Genomic DNA, 23,001 nt, shown 5'->3' with positions numbered 1-23,001 from the left:
CTAGTACTATATAGGTAAATGTATCAATATTCTACTATTAGTGCTAATTCTGATAGTAAAATATTGGTAATGTTACCGATACTTAACCACATCTAAACCTAGCCCTATTCTTTGTGTCTAATAATACCCCACACCGACACCTAGCCTTAGCAGCCTGTTCCCCCTGCCACCAGGGCCGGATTTGTACTTTTCGCCGCCCAAGGCCCACTATCATGCACTGAATGGATCATTCAGTGCATGATAGTGGGCCTTGGGCGGCGAAAAGTACATGGGAGCACGACTGAATAGGTGCACAGCCTGGGTCACATGCGCAGTAGCCCATGACTGGTCTAGTGGGCGAGCTTTTGGAAGGGGACAGCGGGACAAAGAAATGGACCAGAAGGACATGTAAGGTTAGAAAGGGTTGGAAGAAACCCCAGATAAATAAAATAGAACTTTCCCCCCCTGTTTAAGGCCAAAAAGCCACTACCCTCCCAGCACTCGCACATGCGATTCACAGGGTTCTTGCAGCTTAATGGGTATGCACAGCAGCTGCATCCTGGAATGTAGTGAGCATGCGCAGTTTGGCCGATCTAAGCTGTGGCTGCTGTGTGTACAGCTGAGTAGGAGGGTGATATCACAGGGCATGGAGTGGGTAGAGCATTAGAGGGCCACAGTGCGCCAACAGAGGGGACTACAGCAAATCAGAGTATGGGGAATAGTAAGATTTCCCCAGGGTGGGGGAAGGGGAGAAGACACAGTAAACATCACTAGGATAAATATTGTTATTTTAACATGCAGAAGACGTTCTGTTCACTTACAGCTGGCTGAAGAAGCAAACAACTGGAAGCTGGAGGGCTGTGCACAGCGCTGGCAGCAGATAAACTTTTTTTCAATAGAGGCAAGCGGTTCTTGATGTCCTCTGATCCTGCACACTGGGGCTCTCATGTAACCATCAGCCCCAGCGGCACCACGAAACTCCCATCCGCTACAAACTCCTGTGATCCTGGAGCTGTTGTGACATGGTGAAGTCACGTCGCGTGACAGCAGGTGCGGGGCTAAGAGATCCGCCTGTTGCCCACCACACCAGACACCACTAGAAGCTGGACTGATTGAGACCCAAGTGAAAGTCAGCCTGCAGGCTCTCTTGCTCGCACTGCTCCAGCTTTACTTCATGCCACACATACTTCTCGTAGCCGGTAATCGCAGCCGCCCCCACCTGACCTGCTACTCACATGACAGAGTCAGTCACAGAGCAAAACGGGGTGGGCGGCTGCGGACTTGATGAGGCAGAGCGAGTGGCCTACGGGCGCACCATATTTATGAAGGGTGACAGGTGCAGTTAACCTGTCACCCGCCCCACAGTCTTTAAGTAATTTTGGCGCCCTAGTCCTGGGCTTTGGGGGTCTTCCCACAAATCCGGACCTGCCTGCCAGAAACCAATGGCACCAATTTCCTGCTTCCACATGCACCACTTGTCATTGGATGCGAGCTAGGCTCATCCAGAAACAGAGCAGGAAGGAAGGAAGGTTGCAGATACCAGAGTTCCCCAACCCTGTCCTCAAGGCCCACCAACAGTACATGTTTTGCAGAAAACCACAAACATGCACAGGTGAGGTAATTAGTGTCTTAGCAGAGCTTATTAACTACCTGTGTGGATTTCCACAAAATATACACCTTTGGTGGGCCTTGAGGACAGGGTTGGGGAACACTGCCCTACACCATGGAAATAGCAACAGATTGAGGCTAGATATGTAGAGCAGTGATAAAATAGTCAGTCCTACCCCTGCTGTCTTTCTTTATTTTGTTTAAGTTTTTAGAGGGGCTTTAAAGGGTAAGTACAAATATAACGTGTCTGTCTTCAGTTATACCTACCCTAGCACCCCTTAAAGAAGGGCAGATTAAATTGGAAAAAGTGAATTTACCCATTAAAATCTATAGTACGCCTTTGAAATTTCTCTTGCTTCTACTGAATACTTTAGTGAGGGGATATACTAGTACATGTTAAGTGCGGAGCTTCAGGATGATGGAACATCTGAATTCACAGGTGAGACGCATCTTCTGCACGATGTGAGGTAAGGACTCAGTGCTGGTTACTTGTAGCTGTATCATGGAGACCCAGAGGACCTGTGTTTTCACTGCTGTCAAGATGCTGCTATTTATAAGCAGAGCAAACACACAGTTCAGATAAAATATGAATTACATTAGTACCATGCCTGATGCCCAAATGCAACTCAATTGCTAATTTCTCCTTCAAGAAGATTGATGAATATTTGTTTCAAGGTAACCTGGAAATAGATTAAAATGGAAACAATCTGCTCTCATTAAATTGCATGTGGCCTAGTTCCTCCTTCAACTTAGATACTATTTAAAGTATAAGTTCTTGCATTGTATTTATAAGTAACATATAACACAGGGGTTTACAGACCACTTTGAACATTAACATCTGCACCTGTCCCTGAGACGGCTATAATCTTAAAGGACCACTATCACAAAGCATGTAAACTTTAAAATACATGTAAACACATACAAATAAAAAGTGTTTCCTCCAGAGTAAAATAAGCTATAAATTACTTTTCTCCTATATTGCTGTCACTTACAGTAGTTAGTAAAAATCTGACGGAACTGACAGGTTTTGGACTAGTCCATCTCTTCCTTGGGGATTCAGTATTCCATGTATTCTTTACAAAAGCACTCCCTGGAAAAAAACCTATACAAAGATGAGAGGCCACCCCCTACCTGTTGCACACTATTCTGGTAGTTGAACTGAGTAAATGCCATTCACTAAGTGCGTTTAGAAATAAAATTTAAAAAAAAACCTGGGAATCCCCCAAGGGGAGATGGGCTAGCCCAAAACCTGTCAAAATTCTACTACCTACTTGTAACTGACAACAACATAGGAGAAAACAAATTCTAGCACATTTTACTCTGGGAGTAAAGAACTTTTTATTTGTGTTTTCATGTATTTTTTTTTCCTATCATCGACATGTTTTTCATGGAAAGAAAATATGGATCCTTCAGAGGACACCTACACAACCTGCCAACAGGCACCGTCCTTGCTGGAATACAAACACAGGCTTCCTGCACTGCAAGGCTAGAGGGATTACCACTTAGCCTCCATAAAACGTGCTTGGTATACAGTATTTTAATTACAATGGTAGAAATACCTCCATAGCCAAAGAAGTTACAGCTCATGAGCTAAGTGGGATTGCCGGTAGAGTAACTACCTGTGATATGACCCCATAGCAAAACCATTGCTAGGCCCACAAAACCTCTACATTTAAACTCTAACTCCAGAATCTTTATCAAAGTATTTAAAAAGGCATGCACAAATGTAATTAAATGCGTATACAGTTGCAGGACGTGTTAATTTTCCATGTCCCTATTTTGTATCACTTCACCTTCCTGTTTCTAAGCTATGAGCTCCACATACAGTAGACATATCTGACTGTGAACATTCCAGATTTCAGCCCACATTGCCAACCTTTGGTGTGCTTTGCCACATCCTCACATTCACCCTATGCAGGGATTGGAATGCAGAGTGTGCTGGGGGTGTAGTGTAGCATTTACCTGGCTCCACTCAGAGACTCCTTCTTGAAGTGCTATCTTCTTCTGCTCTACAGTGGCCTGATGGTCAAGTGACTGTTGTGTCTTGAGACATATGACCACCGCAGCAGCACACAGGTAACTCGCTTACACCTATACACAGCTTACTAATCTCCTTTACCTTTCACCAACCCCTTTACCCCTGAGGTTGTAAGCTTGATCTTTCATGTGCTTTACTAGTATTGCTTTGTAATGTACATATATTTTCAGTGTGTGTGTCACCTGTGCGTTCCTTGTTTTCCCATGTAGTATAATTGTACAATATTATTATTATTATTTTTGTATTTATAAAGCGCCAACATATTATGCAGCACTGGACAATATATAGGGATACATACAATGTAGACAAGGGGTGACAGACAGAGGGGTAGCAAACGGTTATACAGCATAGCGCAAGGTTATCCATGCAAACAGGGTATAAGATGCATGATCATGTGATTTTACAAAGACCCAGCAATTCAAGTCCGAGTTAGTCCATGGGAAGGATGTCGTAGCTGGGGTTGCGGAAGGACACACTAATGGGGGAGGGACCCTGCCAAAGGCTTACAATCTAACTGTACATTTTTGCTGATAATATTGGTGTTTTATAATCAATTATACAGTATGTTCCCAGCATGATTCCACATGTCACTCTGCTCAGGTGTAGAGGGGGCGTCATGAGATCTTTACTATTATGGGAAAAGCACTGTGAAGAGGATGGAGCACTGTAATGGTGAGTGCTATAATGGGGATTGGACACTGTAAAGAGGCAAACATTTTAATGAGTGGAGCACTATAATTAGAGAAGTATTATAACGGGGGAGGCCACCATAATGGTGCATGCCATAATGAGAGAAGAACAATGATGGTGTACATAATAATGAGCAGAGAATTATGATGGGAGGCTGCTGTAATGGAGGCAAAGGAAACATACAGCAGGGCCCAAGAAAGCTGGGACATTGCAGGAATGGGAGATGGATGTTTGCAGTTATAGCTATGTAGAGGGAAGGGAAGGAGTGTGGAGAAGATACAATGCTACTTATCTCAGTGGGGAAGAACAGTATCCTCAATGAGTTTTCTAATGTATCCAAACAATCATTTTCCCATCCTCCAAGAATAAGTAGTTAGAGAGTTTTCTGCTGTATTCTAAAGATATATATATATTTAAAATGGCAGTGAGACATGTAATGCATAACCAGACTACTGCCAGTCTTTCTCACAAGTGACCTGTTGATGAAAAGAGTCTGCAAACAGTATAACATTACTGTAGAGATGGGAAGGGGATGGTTTTAAAAACATTGGTTATCTTTAAGGTGAATAGAACCAGGTAACTATCATCTCAAACAACAGGGGTGACGAGGCACGCAAGATGATAAAAGTACATTAAAACACAATAAAAAAGGGGATGGTGGCTAATCTTTCAAATGGCACTTAGTAAAACAGGATAAAGTAGGTACTATCACCGGCAACATGTTTCGGGGGTGTAAGCCCACTTCCTCAGGCCAAGTGCCAAAGTTTGTATAGCCAAAATCTTGGAGTGCCTTTACCCAAGGTGTTTTTTACCTCATTATTTCTCCATTATCTCAAACAAGGTCAGTTCAACATGTCAGGGCATGTGAATGATGCCTAGCATTGGTCCCAGTGGAAATGACCTGTGACCAAACTTTTGTAGGATCTTATACTGAATATTGCCTTCACCCTCCACCAGAACCTGCTTCCCAGGGGCAGCCTGCTGAGAGGTACCTGATCACAGGACTGGAAACACTTTATTAATGACTACAGCTATATAAAGCACAAATAGTGGAAGTGCCAATACAGTGATGGATTCAGGACCCGAAGTAGGGCCCTGGGGTGATTGCAACCTCAGCGACCCCTCTTTCTAAGCCACTGAGATAGTAACTAGAGCTAACTATTGTATATCAAGAAACACGGCCTATGTATATAATGAACATGAACAGCTTCCCACACGTATATACTATGTGTGTTTATATACATGTATATTTAAAACCGTAACAAGCATTGAAATAGATTTCTTTCCCACATATAGCTTAACAAGCTAAAAGATGACAGTCTCTTTTTGGAAAAAAAACCCATGGTAAGAAGTATAAAGCTGCATTGAATGTGACATCTCTGCTGCCGCAGTTATGTTATACACTTCTAAGTATGAATTGGCTCCAACTTTGCTTCATCCATTTGCACATTGTTCGCTTCCTGTCTGAAAATAGAAAGGTTTTCTTTTTTCCATCACCTCATTTGTGCTCTACCTATGGTTATCCCTGACTGTAGCGCATGTTCTGTAGCCAATTTATCCTGGTGTACCTGAAAGCTTTCAGAGCGCATCTCATCCTGCACTGTGATCAAGCAGGACTTAGCAGAACTCTGCTTTCAAACGCTGGCTGTGAAAAAACTCTGACGTTGACTCCTGTTGGGCATCAAGTGTCCCTTACCTTTCTCGGGGCTGAGGCCTCTGATGGAAACCAAGTCTTCCATATTCTGTAATAAGCAATTAAAGGACACATCCCTGGCAAACAGTGGAGATCAGTCCGACCTCTGAGCGTTTCAGGCTTCGTTAGTGCAGTAGAGCAAAAAAACAAACCAAAAAAACTGCTGTCTATGTTGCAGCCAAGCCACATCGGCTGCTTGAACAGAGGATTCCAGGTGCTGGGTGACAGGTGAGAGCCTGCCGTGACAGACGGTAAGTGAGAGGTACAGTGTCAGGCTCTCTGTGTGCTGTAAGCGCTCTAGAGAACCCAGGATAATCCTCATATTAACCACTTCCTTACTGATCACCGGTATTGTCTCTTGCAGGAGAACACAGTTCCACTTACTTTACAATCAGCTAAGCACAGAGAATACAGGTAATGGTTCCTGGAGCACCAGTGGGACAAGTCTCATTCAAGAGACATCTGCTAACGTTGCTGGCTATTACCAGTGGGACATGAGATCACAGTGAAACAAAGCCTTCCTTACGCATCGCGCACTGCACACTACATCCCCAAATAGCACAGCTACATCTGTCAACTCTATTATCCTAACAAGAGCTGTAATGCCGCTACATAGTTATATAATGCATGACGCCGGAGATGTATTAGGTATTTTATCCAGACGGAAAGCAAACAAAAACAAAAGTGAAGTTAGGAAGTAATGACAATGGAAAGTCATCAGAAATACCATTTCACCCCCTTTACAATATAAACTGTGAGCACATGATTGTTTCACTGAATAGGAATAAATAAGGAGCACAAACATAACCTAGTGAGACAATAGCAAAATAGCAACAAACACCGGCACGATGTAAGATCAGTTAAACTCCACCTCAATTTGCAACCAGAAATGATTTTCTTAAATTGATAATACTGTAATTTGGAATTCCATATCTTTGCAACTATAGCTTCAATGCTCTTTGGTTTCCTTTGGTGTGTAAAACACCCCGAATTCCCATCCCCCTACACAATCAATTTTCTGCACGGAACAGAAAATCAAGACTGATTCATAAGGCTTTTCTGGTGAAGTATCTCACCTTACTTATTAACTTACAATTTTTTCTTGTTAAATTACTTAACTCATGATTTATCATTTCTTATCGAACTTAACTCATGGTTTACTTTCTCTCCTTATTTAACTTAACTCATAATTTATCTTTCCTTATATGACTTAACTCATGAATTGTCTCATCTGTTTACCTCATGAATTATCTCTCATTTGCTTATCTCATGCGTTAGCTCTCCTTACACCTAAGTTGAAAAATAAGTAAGTTTTGTGAATTAAACCTCCTAATGTCTCAGTATCTTGGAACTATTGTTACATTTACTACAGACCCTGGGCCGTATGCAATTCACTTTTTCTCCTAAGTTTTCTCTGAAACTGTAATTTTGCAGCACTCTACAATGAAAAAGGACCAAAAATTGGGTGAAAAAGTACTCAAAAATTATTCTGAGTATTTTCTTGCTTGTTGCTGGCATGAAAGGAATTTTATTGATAAGGTGTAAAAATATAACTTAGGAGAAAACTTGGGAGAAAAAGTGAACTGAACAAGGCCCTTTGTAAAGCATTGTAGAGCACCACTTTGCAGCTGTCACACTTTGCATCACATCCTCCTGGACCACAAAAAGAAGTATCTACATGTTGCAATAAAAGTACACTGTTGTTATGTACAGAAATGTACTTCCTCTGACCACTGGACATTTGCTGGGCTGGGTCATATAACTCTGGAAATAGCATGTGACCTAGCTAACCAGTGAGCAAGCAGAACAGTATCTGGCTCCTTCATATTAAAAGGATAACAGCTTTATAATAATTTGGGCAGAAAGAAAGTGATGAGGAAACTGTAATGTTGCAGTGCTGGCCACAAAGGGTTAAACTGTAAGAAGCATAGAAAGTAGGTGGGCAGGGTCATGTGCATTCTGGGATAGTATAAGGGGTTAGGACAGCTCACATACTGCTATTCGTTTATCCAAGCAGCATCTTATATTTAGACACGAAGACCGTTTTGTAAGCGTAGTAAGGCAGGTAATATAAAAACAATAATATGAAAAATGGCTTATGTGCAGTGCACAAATGTTTGTGCATCGCAAATTACATGTTCCACACAATATGCGTTCAATAAAAAAAACTCAGGTTCCTGAAAAAGGTACAGTATGAGTGACTTGCATTATAGAGAATCAAGAATTGGCTTTTTGTGGAGAACCAAAGTATATACAGTAATTATAATGGCCTCTTGCAGCCTTGACACTTTTACCTATAAATTATATACACACACTGGCTTTGTGAGCATGAAGATATACTTTTTTTATTTGCAGATGTAGAGGTTCACAATTGTCACACTGTACAGAGCACACCATTGTTTAGAAGTATCTGGAGAACATTCAAGTGAGAACCATTCAGTCTCTGACTAGGACTCTCACCATGACCCAGATCCACCCCACTGAAAACATCATTTTATCTTTGTGAACAATGAGCCTTAAATACATTTGCTGCTTTATGACATGAACAGACAGTAAACCAAAACCGTTATTTTTCATTATAGAGCCGCACAAAAACGTTCAGAAATACGCCTATATAAGTTCTTATAACTGCATAGATGAGATTTTGTAAATGTTTTGCTGTGAAATTCTTTTGTCAAGAGAAGATAATATTTGTAGTTCTCATTAACCCTGTTCTCGGTATTGGTTTAGCCTGCAAATGACTGCCTTTTACTCAAAACTATCACTTGGGAACAGTTAAATATGTTGGATTGATTTTCTAAAAGTGCCCATCAATGATACAATCTTGATTGAAACATCAAGGGACTACCTGAAAAGAGCTGTTTAGCTATGTGCAGAAGCATAAGTACGGGGTTGCCTGTTGGAAGGGATCTGGACTTCTTCCATCCTCATCCTCTACTAGGGCTCCCCTCCTTTGCTCCCCGGATGTGTAAGACCCAAAAATCAGCATGGTGCTTAGCTCTTAGGGCTTAGCTCTACTAACGACAGGTCTATTCCACCTGGCACTCCCGGTTCAGCCATTAGTTGTCACTATCCTCTTTGGTCTCAGCACAATGCAAGTCTTGTTTACAAGACATGCTTCAGACCGAAAAAAGGCAGAGACCAGAGAATCCAGTGACGCCTAGTGACTGTATTGGGAGCGCCCCTTCATAAAAGCTGAGCCCCAGCGTTGTGTACTACAGTTATAGATGATAGTTAGCTAAAGTGTAGCTTTTCAACAGCTGATCACCGCCGGCATCAAGGTAAAGCACCTGAAGCACCATAGCCGCAAATTTACCTATGGCAGCACCTGGTATAGCCAACAGGCTGTACACCCAATTCAACTAATCTCTCCTTTATACTTTGTTAATGCCTGTGGCTTATGTCCAGCCCTAGGCTAGAGATACGTACTGCGCACAGGGCCGCTGTACATATGCTAGATTCTTGACCAGAAACCGTCATTATCGGACCCCTCAGCTGAAGTTCATCTAGCGTATGTACACAGCTTTACTCTTAAGCCTGGTACACACTTTCAATTGTGATTGGCCTCCTCCATGTAGTATGAGGGTTTACCTTCACAAACTGCTCATAGTATTCAATATCTGTTGACCCTCATACTACATGGAGTTGGTAAAATTAGTCAGGCTAGTCATTATTGAAATTATTAAGCAGGCTTTAAAGTCCCCTCTGCACTGGTATGGTATTCTGACACAGCACTAAATGTGTCCCTTGCTCACTTGCTCATCTTAGACTAGCTTGATCTGGCTTAACGGGAACCAAAACTAAACATAAAACAAGAGTTTAACTTACATGGGGCTTCTACCAGCCCCCTGTGTTCGCGCCATCCTGGAACGATCCTCTGGTCCCCTGCAGTGGCTGAGTATCATTTTCTGTGACTGGGCCAGTTGATGGCAACTGCTCCTGCGTGGCACTGGCCACGAGCGCCCTCGATCATGCTCCGAGTGTGTCCTGCACATGCGCATTACGAGATTTTCTTGTACTGTGCATGTGCTGGATGCTCCTGACACTGGAAGAGTGGTTAAGGACGTGCCCTGCAAGGGCCTTGCAGGGGCAGTGTCCCGTTACTGGCTCTGTTGCCAAAATCAAAACTTAGCCACTGTGGGGGACCAGAGGATCGTTCCAGTATGGCGCAGGCACACGGCAGCTGCAGGGAGCTAGTAGAAGCCCCAGGTAATTTAAACTTTTTTTTTTAATGTTTAGTTTAGGTTCTCTGTAAGCCTGGCACTACTGGTCACTGGCTTTAAATCTTTTATTTCTGGTTTACCTTCTGGTTCATCAATAAAGTTCCTTGATTTCCATACTTCCCCAGGAATCTCCCAACAATTAGCATTCTGCTGGTTGTTACCTCATCTCTTTACCAACTGCTACATTGAACTATAGAACATTTTCCTCAATGGGATAACTAGACAAGAACCCACCGCTTTGTGATGTGAATTGTAATACTGAATATGCAGTCCAGATAAGTTGATTGAATGTGAATGTTATTTAAAGCTCCTTAACCACTTGAGGACCCACCCTTTACCCCCCCCTTAAGGACCAGCGCTGTTTGTTGGGATCTGTGCTGGGTGGGCTCTGCAGCCCCCAGCACAGATCAGCTGGCATGCAGAGCGATCAGATTGCCCCCTTTTTCCCCCCTATGGGGATGATGTGCAGGGGGGGTCTGATCGCTCCTGCCTGCAGGCATGTTGCGGGGGGGGGGGCACCTCAAAGCCCCCCTCCGCGGCGAAATTCCCCCCCTCCCTCTCCTACCTGTCATACCCAGTGATCCGGGCTGCACAGGACGCTATCCGTCCTGTGCAGCCAGTGACTGGACGTCCCCTGTCACATGGCGGCGATCCCCGGCCGCTGATTGGCCGGGGATCGCCGATCTGCCTTACGGCGCTGCTGCGCAGCAGTGCCGTACAATGTAAGCAAAGCGGATTATTTCCGCTTGTGTTTACATTTAGCCTGCGAGCCGCGATCGGCGGCCCGCAGGCTATTCACGGAGCCCCCCGCCGTGAATTGACAGGAAGCAGCCGCTCGTGCGAGCGGCTGCTTCCTGATTAATCAGCCTGCAGCTGGCGACGCAGTACTGCGTCGCTGGTCCTGCAGCTGCCACTTTGCCGACACACGGTATAAGCGTGCGGTCGGCAAGTGGTTAACATAAAAGAAAGTATAATTTGGTTGTTTGCCCTTTAAGACACATAAGTTGCATTGCATTCTGGTATAAAAAGAAGAATTGTGCAGGTCGCTTCCTCGGGGATCATACATCTCGGAAAAAATCAACCTTTTGAATCAGTGGCACACAAGTGGGAAACATGACTCACCATTTACCATGCCTGTCATGCACACAGACACATAATGTGATACATAAAGTGATGAGAGATGATACAGTGGCAGCCATGTGAATTCTCATTACACACATCATTCATAGCTAAACTCCAATCCACATCACGCATAGCCTGTATGTATTGCTTAAAGGAGAACAAAAGCAGACAATTATGTATTGCAATTGACAATACAATAGGAAAAGCAATAGGTCTAGCTTACTAATCTGTGTGCACATGTCCTGGCTGTGGTAACCAGAATTATGTGCACAAACCATGGACTTCTACGCCTTTCTGCATGTTTGGAGCTACGACTGAGTCTATTGAAATGAACAGGGAGCCATGCATGTGCACGGACGTTTTCTTATTCAACACTGAGCACTACCTGGCAGGTAGCATGCACTATTTGTTGCAGCCACGCAGTGTGATTCCTAATGAGCATCGTGTACATGTACAGTGAGTTGGAGTATGAGGTATTACTGTCTTTCTGATGTTTTTCCTGCCTTTCTGTCTATGTACCGCTCCATTGTGCCAAACCCAATTCCGGGCTTGACCCAGTCATGCTTGGTGGAACAAAATGATTCTGATTCTGAAAAGGGTGATAAACTTGATTTTTGCCTCAGTCATTGTTGAAGTATTCTCGGCTGAATGACAATTCTTGTCCCACATTAGTGCCTTCAAACTCTCAACCCCTTATCTGCTCTCACAGATAAATCAGGTCTAATAATTTTAAACAAAACTTAACTTAAGGTGAACCATAAAAAACACCTAAAGTGAATGTAATATGGAGGCTGCCATATTTATTTCCAAACAAACAATACTAGTTTCCTGGCTGTCCTGCTGACCCTCTGCCTTTAATACTTTTAACCTTAGACACTGAAGCATGCAGATCAGATGTCTCTGACCAAAAACTGACAATATTAGCTGCATGTTTTTTCAGGTACACGTGTCTACTACTGCACTACTACTGCAGCCAATGAGATCAGCAGGAATGCCAGGCAACTGGTATTGTTTTAAAGGAAATTAATATAGCAGCCTCTATAGAGCACTCAGTTCAGGTGTCCTTTAAGTACAGTAAGAAGCAAATTAATCTATCCTCCTACTCATAAAAAAGACTAAGGTAACTCACAGTTTTATTTTATATTTAAAGGATACCACAACTGACATGTGGCATAATGAGATAGACATGGGTATGTACAGTGCCTGCATGTCAGTTGTGGTATCCTTTAAAAACTTAAAAAGTAGACTAATTGTTTTGTCTCTGCTCAATGACACAGTCTGTCTATTGTCTCAGAAAGCTAAAGTATATGAACTATTGATCTTTTTGTATTCATCTTCTGCTCTCAGAAGCCTAGCCCTCTGTCAGGAAAGGGTTTTATGACTGTAATTCCTTATGAGCGAGGGATACTGGAGTCTGACTGGGTCCCGGCTAAAGAAAATCTGTTAGTTGCATGGCTAAATGTTAACTCTTTCATGCAGAGAAAGAAGAAATTAAAAGCATAGGTAATTGTATCCTTTGCCCCTGTACATACACATGTCTATATCATCATGTCACATCACTTAAGGTTCCCTTTAAGGATAACTTAAAATAAACATGACAATATTTACATCATGGCGTTCCACTGCCATCCTCCAGGTGATGACAACACTATGCACTATTCCTGTGCCTACAGGATTAGTCTAAATATTGCTTATTGACCAAAAGCTTACTCTTTTTTTATGTAAGTTAGCCAATAAATGGTATAATCCTGATTCAAAACGCCCTGCTTTAGTCAGAGGTACGCAGCATGACATCTGATAAAGTTAACTGTCACACAGAAGTGATGAAGAAGACATCAGTCCATCAGAGTTTATGTAAACAAGGAGTAGAAAAAATAATAAATCCTAGCTATTGACGTGTGTTTTGTCTGTTGTGTTACCTGTAAAATATTTTATTTAGCACGGTCTATGTGAAAATATGTTTAAGTATAGCTTAACATTGACTAATTCTATGGCATTTTTCTCTGCTATCTCTCTTGTTACACTTCTTAGACCACAGGAATATAGCCTCAGTCCATATGAGGAACACCTCTGTAGTACCACAGAAAAACATACAAGAAAATAAGGAAATATTATATTTGAAACAAGTTCTGCTTAGTTCTCCTTTAAACCATATTCTAGTATGGATCTACTATCGTTATTGCAAACACTTAAAATTAACATGTGAAGTGATTTCGGTATTTATTAGCCATCGCGGTGTTGAAAAGCCAACAGAAAAGATGTTCCCATTCTTGGTCTTGCATGTAGACAGTTGGATGTAATCCCAGCAGGGAGCGAGGTAAAGTTTCCAAACGGTATGTGGGAAGTAAGCACGCAAATCCTGTTATTTGTTAACAGGATTTGAGGGCATGCCTCCTATGCACCGCCTTGGAAAAGTCACATCAGCAGAATCTTTGCTCTCTGAGATAAAACGTTGTGTCCTGGTATAGCCGTCTTCTAAAAATGCGTCCTTTCCTTTGCATAGCTGGATTTTCCTCGGCCTTCCGGAGACGCCATCCACACTGAGCAGCAAAATAAGGATGTAAACCAAAGCCAACAAAACCATTCAAACAGCTAGATGATCACCCAATGGACACTCATGCTGGAAGTAACTATGCATTACAGCTTATGGTGCATTACAAGACCATATAAATAGTGTATGGTGTTTCCTGCCCAACGTGTATATCCACTCACTAGTAAGATGCATACCATCGGTAGTAGCAGTAGTACTAATATAAACAACTGCTTTGAAACAACTGTATTTTCCCTTAGATAACCTTCTCTATCACACAGTATAAAAAATACATCGATTAGAAATGTAGTTTTTAAGAAAATAAATAGTTAATGTAGAACTAAAGTGAAAAATGAAAGAAAATTGGCAAAAAGCAACCATATTCCAAACCTTGCCTTTTAAAATGGAGCTGTTTTGACTATATAGGCTCTGATGCTATAAAAAAGAACATATTCCATTGCCTGTGCTAGTTTCACACATTGAACATTTCTCTTAGTAACACCAGGCCTGTGTCTCTAGTAGTGTCTGAAATAAGCCCCATACAGTAGCTGTGACAGCCAAGGACACAATGACCTCTCCTTGAAGTCCTGAGATGTAGCTACTTAAGGTGGCTAATCAGATAATAACTATTGTTGTCCAATGTGCCTGTGGTTAAACGAACAGACTGGAATAAAAATGCTCCTCACTTCTAGGGACTTCAGCCTTGTACACACAGTCAGTAACTGCCAGCCGCAATCATTGATGACCATTCCGGCTGAAGGGTTTCAAAATAAACACTGTACAGATATGATGCACGACTGCAGCCATGCAACCTGTTCTGTTCCATGGACATAGAAGGGGCTGGGTGAGCGGTGCCCAATGGTGGGAAGAACTATGTAAGACTTAACTAACAGCATGCTGTAGGACAGCTCTACTGGTGCGAGATTCTTGTCTGAGATGATGAAGAATCGTCTCTAGAAAAGAAAAGTCTAAGAAAGCTAAAATCTTTATAACAGTGTCATTTTAAAAGTTAAGACTTTGAATATTGTAATAACAGGGACCCAACTATAAGCTAAGCTGCTTTATTTACTTGCCTTGATTTTCTTTATTTGACTTTAGTCCTGCTTTAAATGTATTTTTAAATAAACAGGCACATGAGGAGATCACAATGGTGGCTTTAACCTTCCTGGCGGTAAGCCCGAGCTGAGCTCGGGCTATGCAGCGCAGGAGGATTTCTCAGGCCCTGCTGGGCCGATTTGCTCACTTTTTTTTTTTGCAACACGCAGCTAGCACTGCGCTCGATCGCCGCTTTTTGCCGCACCGCCCCCCCCCTCCCCCAGACCCCGTGCGCTGCCTGGCCAATCAGTGCCAGGCAGCGCTGAGGGGTGGATCGGGACTCCCTTAGACGTCACGACGTCCATGACATCGGTGACGTCATCCCGCCCCGTCGCCATGGCGACTGGGGAAGCCCTTCAGGAAATCCCGTTCTTTGAACGGGATTTCCTGATCAAAGATCGCCGGAGGCGATCGAAGCGGGCGGGGGGGGGATGCCGCTGTACAGCGGCTATCATGTAGCGAGCCCTGGGCTCGCTACATGATTAAAAAGAAACAAATTTAAAATAGTGCTGCGCTGCCCCCTGGTGGTTTCTAATAGACCGCCAGGAGGGTTAAAGTGATTTTAGTGGGAGTGAAAAGTTTTCTTTACTTACCCGAGGCTTCTTCTAGCCTCCCGCAGTCTATCAGGTCTGTCGATGTTCTCCTGGCCACTTCCGTTGTGCCTCTGTCCCCCTACTAAAGTCAATGACTGAGCCCAGTCACGGGCTACTGCACATCCTAGATCACACTCCCGTGGCCGCATGCGCAGTTGCAAGTTTTACCAGCTGCGCATGCGCAGAACACTGCCGGCTACTGAAGCGTATTTGAGGAAGTGTGCAATGCCAGGAGTGACAGCAGCACAATGAAGAGGATCAGAGGACCGGACAGACTGGAAGTACAGACTGCGGGAGGCTGAAAGAAGCCCCAGGTAAGTAAATTGCCCTCAATTTAGGTTTCCTTTAACAGTCACTGTATAATAAAAGAAAAGAAAACTGTAGAAATACACTGCTGGCACCTTAGATCATGTGACTAATTACCTGCTCCATGCCATCCCTGTAGGGTCTGTTCAAACTACTCCCTGTTTCTGTGCAGCTGGACAATTACCTATGTGTAATATGTGGTGTATTTGTTACCAACCACTAGGAACAAAAGTGGCCACATGAATGGTGGGAGGAAAGGATTGGTCCCAAATCTCAGCATTTTGGGATTATCATATAGAATCCATGTCCCATGACCCAGCAAGATGCACCAACGGGTACATATTAGTCACAGCTGGCAGTGCATTACAGCAGTTAGGTATTTTCTTTAGTCTGCTTACTATTATTTATTTTTTATATATTTTTTAGCTTATGTTTTCCCAGTCCAGCACTGAAAACACTGTCAGCCTGTTATTAGGTAATGCAGCTGGAAACTTCTCAATGCTGTTAAATATTTCATTTCCGTGTTCAGAAGACTTTGTCAGTCATCCAATATGATTCACAGAAGATGGTAAAGTCAACCTCTTACAAGCTGCTGCATCGTTATCACTTCCACAGAAGCCTCTGTCATTCTCATCCTAATATTACTAAAACATGCAAAACACAAATTGTTCATTATGACATGATGGTTAATGAACAGCAGTGAGAAAGGGTAGTATAGCTGTAGATTCAGAAAGAAAAATGCAGATTACACAAAAGATCTTTTAGCCGTAGAAAAAAAAATCCCTGTTAGAGTTATTTTCAGAATGCAATTTTTGATGCGCTTAATACATTTTCAAGTATACCTTTCAAAGTTGCTTTTCCAAAGGCTATATTATCATGTCCTTATAATCCATTGTGTTATTTTTCTGCAAGTTCTGTCACCACTTCAGGACCAGACAAGTTTTGAATTGTAGTGTAACTGCTGATAACACATTATTTTTATAATGTAGCAGGGTGGTGTATATATATATATATATATATATATATATATATATATGGATATATACATACATGGGGCTTCCTCCAGCCCCCTGTAGTCCATGGCCTTCCCCAGTGTGCATCCGTTTCCATCCATTCTCCCAGTCAGCCTCTGTAGTTGGGCACTACTGCGCATGCGGGCCCTGGCTGTACGCCTCCTTGGTTGTGCTCCTGTTGCCAGGAGCATTCTGCACCTGCGCAGTTAGTTAAGGCTTATAACTACAGAGGCACAGAAGGCTCACAGCCATAGAAGCGCAATCAAGTAGGTGCTCAGTCTGGAACTTTACCGGCTCTGACTCTGGGACAATGGACAGAGCAAGACGCACACCAAGGGAGCCCCCGGACTACAGGGCTGGAGGAAGACCCAGGTAAGTATAAATCCTTGTGTTTGTAACGTTGCAGGTATGGAAATATAGCAGCTTCCATAAGGCCTTGTTCACATCAGGGACGTTTCTGTGCGCTTTTCACAGCGCACTGCCCTGTATGTTCAGCAAGGAATTTATTTTCCCATGTAATTAAATGTAGCTGGTTCACATCTATGCGCTACGCTGAGCAGTGTTACAAAAACGTAGGGTTGCATGCATTTCTGTGCGTTGAGCTGAAAAGTGCACATCAATGCAAGTGAATAGGTCCGCTTTTTTAGCGCATAGAAGTGCGTACAAGCTCATAGAAGTGCATGCATTTTTTACCCCTAATTGGAAAAAAATACATTTACGTATAAAAACAAAGCTTTATTGACAACTGCCACTGCTACAATAAGAAAAACGTACTTTAAAGAAGTGCAGCGCAACGCACAGAAACGCACACTAAAGCACGCACAAGCGCATGCGTTTTTTACCACACGCTTTCACGCGTTTCTCAGCGCAGCAGATGTGAAGGAGGCCTTACTCACTCACTTCAGGTGTCCTTTAATGTATCTGACTACCTTCTCAATCTCCTTCTCTGTTAGGAATATTCATTACTTTATCTAGATACATGACATCAGAGATTGACTAGCGCTAACATAGACACAGTTCTGTGTAAATACAAAAAAAGTTAAAACATGCAACATAGCCCCTTTAACATATACAACAATATTATTCTTTACATTACAAAAATATTACAAAAAGTACAGCGACAGGTATATTAAAACTTGCGCAGAAATTTTGGAAGAAGAAAAACCCAAAAAGTGGTTGAATGAAAGTTTTGATTTATTAAAAAGCATGTTTGACATTATGCCAGGTCTGAATGACAGCTGACGGCAAGCGGCGGTTATGCGATCACATGCAATTTGCTTTTGATGAGAAACGATACAGCCCATTCCATTATTCTGTGAATATTTTATACCTGTTTCGGATTAGCAGCAGACAGTGGAGAACACTTCTGACTGCTAATAATTTGAAATGGATACCTAAGGTTAGTGTATTTTGTGCAGGTCACTTCAAAAGTAATGCATTTCTGGAAGTGGGAGGAGGTATGCCTAACAAGGAAGCACTAGAGACCTATCTAATGACAAACGTACAATTCTTCTTACATGCAAATATTTACAAATATTTACTATAATAGGCCTCCAGACCACAAGTCCACCTTGTTGTTTGTTCACCATATTATGAATAATTTAAAAGAATCAATGATTGTTTTGATGCCACTTGAAGTCCCCAATAAACCATATTGTGAACAAATGCAAGACAGAATATGCCATGTTGAAATGTATGAACTACCTGAATAGCTACTGGAATGTAACCGATCAGCCCGACCAAAGTTCATATTTGAGTTCCAGGTGGAGACTGTTGGGCTGAGTCACCAGCTTACTTCTTATACCTCTAGGGAACTCTAACAATAAAATCTCACAGCCATATTACCTTATTCCCAAGGACCTTTGTGGCCCCACTCCAGGAATAAGGATACAGACGTCCTTGTCATGGCCATGTTGGATTAGATGATCTGGAGAATTTGGAATTTGGAGCATCAAAGTTACAGAGAAACTAAACGTTCCATATATAATTTTGCCTTCTTGAAACAGAAGATAATTGCGATAATTCAGCTTTAAGTGAGCAAACGTGGTTTAAATTATCTCTTTATGCCCCTAAAGCCAGGCACACATCTAGAACCGCTGGTGTATAGTGATACTGTAGCTTATACATTTTACAGAGCTACATGGGGCAGAAAGCCTGTTTCTGACTGTTGATCCTTATCAGTGCATGGCATAGATTGATAGGGCTCTATGGGATAGGGCTTGGACCAGTACTACAGAATACCCAGATAGCTCGTGGTGACCTAGAACCACTTGTCTTTACATGGGCTAAAAGAGACCGAAAAACCCTCCTACTGAAAAGCAATGCTGAGTAAAATTTTGCCTTGTTAAAACCAGGTATTTACGATAATTCAACTTTAAGTGAGCAACTGTGGTTTCTCTTAAAGTTTCAGAGACTCTAAAAGAACGATCTGTTTCTTTTCTGTGAGCTTATTTTGAAGAGAAAGGAAATAATAAATAAAACAGACTCATCCGGGAACATTATGAAAAATGCAACTTGTTACCAATATGCTTCAAGCTTCCTGCAAGACTATGTCATCTGTGCCGTGTCCCAGATATATGACCAGCTAGACTCTGGAGAGCAAGCAGAGCCCAAGGAAAGTGAACTCCTTCCATCAGGTCAAAGGTGAAGCCAACCTCCTACAAGGACAGCGCTCAGAATGAAGAGCCTCTGGCATGTTCATGTCTGGTATAATGAATTTATCAACACTATTATAAACTGCAAACAGTATCTTTTCAATCCAAATACATGTTTACTGACTAAAGTCGCTCAAAAGTTAACACTGACTAATTTTTGCTAGGCAATGTGGTCGCTTGCTAACAAAAACTAAATGGTGTGTGCCTGGCCTTAAAGTGGACCTGAACTCTTGCACAGGACAGAAGGAAAACACAGAAAAATGCACCCTGTATGTATTTTGAGAGTTTAGCCTGTTTAATTCCCCCTCATTTGTGTCTAATCACAAGTTGATTGTGATTGTAATTTGACCTCTCCCCTGTATCACATGACTGCCACGGCAGAGAAGCTCATTTGAAAGTACAGGATGTTAGCAATATGTCTGCTTCCATGAATCAGGAACTAGAAACTGTGCAGATTTATTTTAGGATTTGTTTCAGATGTAACAAATACTAATGACCAGCCGCTCATCCAGGAGGAAACAGGGACCAGGAAAACACACAGGCAAAGAGAGTCAACTCCTCCATGGGCGCTGTGCATTGACAGCCTGCAGTACCGCTACAGAACATCAGGTGTTATCATGCGGTGTTGACGTGATGATGAGTTGACGTCGGACGCAGGCAGCCCAGGAGGAGTCAAGGAAGGTGATCGCGCTGGTAATCTTCCTTCTTCTTCCATTTGGCTGCACCATGTGTCCCCAGCGGTTATGTCCTTCTGCTTGCGTCCCCCTTCTTCTACTTGCTGGTCTGTGCCCAGGGAGGTTGCCCTGCCTGGACGGCCCAAGAAACGGCCCTGTGTATGTGTATAACCACTGTGTGCATGCACTCTTCTTCACTGCGGGGAGTGGGTGGCGGCTTGTGCTTTGCAAGGCACGGACTCAGCTGCTGCGCACACAGCTGTATCCACGGCGTGGATACCAACTGCCAGTTAGATATATAGATAACTGTAATGAAAAAAATTCTGTAGTGGGTGTGACAGCTCCCCTTGCTAAACTGAGTTGGAAACTAAGATACTGCAATCTTTTCACCAAGAGGAGCGTGGCGGTGTCCAAATTATAATACCTTGTTGTTATGGCCCTGTAATTTGCATGTCTTAATTAGGGATGATCAATGAGATGCAAATATTTCTGAGTTCATGCAGAATTATGTAAATGTTTATGCAAATATATGCAGCTGAAAATGGACCAATCGATTTAAACCTGGGAGGGACTTGATCGGTCCATTTTCAAGTTGGTTATATTTGCATAAAACTGTACATAATTATGCATGAACACGAACACGCATTCCCGTTGGTGCAGCTATCACGGACATTAACACATACATTTTGTAAATTTTTACGAGCTGCACCTGTAACATCCAAAAAATGTATGAGTTAATGTCCACAATAGCTTCCTGCACCAGCGGGAATGTGTGCAAAGGTATGCGTGGCAGCTCACCGACTCTGAATTGGCAAAAGCGAAACTAGCTGGCGGAGGGGGACCGGAGGAGCCGTGAGTGACTACGAGGGTACAGGATGGCTGCAGGGGGCTGGTTGATGCCCCAGGTAAGTGAAACTCATTTTTTTTTAGTTAAGGTTCCCTTTAAATGTGATGCAATTTTATGCAATAAAATAATCCTTAGTTTTACTAAGTACATCCAATGAGGAAGAGATCAGTGTTTGCTAACGACAACAGAAATGACTCCATATGTTAGACTTGTGCTGATAAGATGTGACATTTGGGGAGACAGTTAGAATGACATAATAAAGCCATTATATAATTCCATTCTGTGCTCATGAAGCCTTTATAATAGCGGTCCATGTGTCTCCTGTGTCTATGCAATATCGTTTGTTTTGTTTACCATGATTTAACACAGATGCTAAGATCAGATGCTCATTTCGTAAAAGTAATTGTGAAATTAATCTGATAAATAATATGGAAATATGTTAGCAATCTATGGACAGGAACAGATGAGAAATCATTTCAGTTCTCTAGGGGAGCCACAATCTTAAAGCTGAACTCCACATACAAATATTATTTCAAATGTGACATCTGTATGAAACAAATGACAGCTACAATGCTCTTAGGACCATTCTTGGCCTTCTCTAAGAACAGGCTGCAGAAAATAGTGGAATGGTTTGTCAACAATGTACCGGTCAGCCATAGCAGTAAACAAATACAAAACCTTCATTGACCAAAAAGAGGATTATAGCCAAATTCCAGAATTTCTTCTTCTTTGTTGTTGTCAGTTTTAGTTTAATAGTGTGGAAATGTGCAATGATCCAAGGGAACCTCATTACATGCTATGGAAAGATAAACAAGCGTGATATATAACAATGGTCACTCAAGCTATGGATGTTAAGAGGTTAGAAGTCAGGTCTCTGTATTTTGCATCACTGGAAGTTACATATCGCTCTACGTGGGGAGTTCAAATGATCCCTTAATTAGTATTTATAGTGAAGGTGCCCTATTGCCCCTAGAAAACGACTTTATCCTTTTGACTATGATCTGCAAATCTCATTCACGGAGAGCATCTTTCATTGAGCTTAACACTTGCCCTTGTGCAAAGCTTTTGTCTGTGCATCTGCAGACAGAGCTGACATTCCTGGAAAGTGCTCTCCCAGTGGATTCTGGTACAAAAGCCCAAGGCTGCAGCAGCCACATCCAATTGTTTGACGTCGCTGTCACTTGACAAGAAGATTGCAGACCTGTACTGCGCATACAAAGGAATCTAAACACAGAGGTAACTGAATCATCTTCTTGTTGGAGGTAATAAAGGCCCTAATGGACTGGAAAAAAAGCTCGCTCGGATGGTGGTTAAAGAGTAAAGCAACCATCAGCCACAAGAGCTCACAAAATCATTGGCGTCTACTGTGATTTTGTTACAGTTTTATTTTAAATTTGTTATGGCACTTTAAATAAAGAATAGCTATAATTGCTGAAAACCCAGTCATTCTTGCTCTTTGCATTATTATTATTATTATTTATTGTATTTATAAAGCGCCAACATATTACGCATGGATCCAGTGGTGGATCCAGGTGAGGACTGGTTGACTCCCTGGTGCATGAATATTAAGCAGTACAAGCAGCTGGGCATTTCTTTTTGTCTGGGTTTCCCTCTGGTCCCTTGGTACAGAGCACGGACCCTTCAAAGATTACTGACAAGGGCTTACATTCCTCTTCAAGCACACACATGGCCATACTGCACCTGTGCAAGCATGTGGAGTAAGCCAGACGAGCAGTGCGGACATGACAGGCTCTATCTTTTATACTGTACTGAAGGTACTGTTAAAATATTTCCGAAATGAACAAAATAAATATACCTTTACTTACCTGTAGCTTCTTCCAGCCCCTAGAAGTCATATGTGTCCCTCACTGAAGATCCTGGGAACCACTGGCAGCCACTGACATCTTAGGGTTAAGCATCACCTGGGGGGGGGGGT

The 23,001-nt window shown here is 42.4% G+C and overlaps 1 protein-coding gene across 9 annotated transcripts in view; it reads right to left on the bottom strand.

Annotated features, from left to right (window-relative positions):
- The window catches only part of PLCH2 (phospholipase C eta 2), a 1,280,386-nt gene that overhangs the window by 684,513 nt on the left and 572,872 nt on the right, over positions 1-23,001 (bottom strand). Inside the window, exon 1 of one of the 9 annotated variants that reach the window (XM_068240683.1) lies at positions 6,012-6,511. The exons of the other annotated variants lie outside the window; for them this stretch is intronic. Within the exon in view, the coding sequence (XP_068096784.1) occupies positions 6,012-6,054 (43 nt within the window). The 5' untranslated portion in view covers positions 6,055-6,511. Of the gene's footprint in view, positions 1-6,011; positions 6,512-23,001 lie in introns of those variants that run through there. 9 annotated transcript variants of the gene reach the window in all.

This window comes from Hyperolius riggenbachi, chromosome 6 (genome assembly GCF_040937935.1).
Source record: "Hyperolius riggenbachi isolate aHypRig1 chromosome 6, aHypRig1.pri, whole genome shotgun sequence".
Lineage (NCBI taxonomy): Eukaryota > Metazoa > Chordata > Amphibia > Anura > Hyperoliidae > Hyperolius > Hyperolius riggenbachi.
Note: the sequence above shows the minus strand (reverse complement) of the source record. Positions and strands in the feature narration are given on the sequence as shown.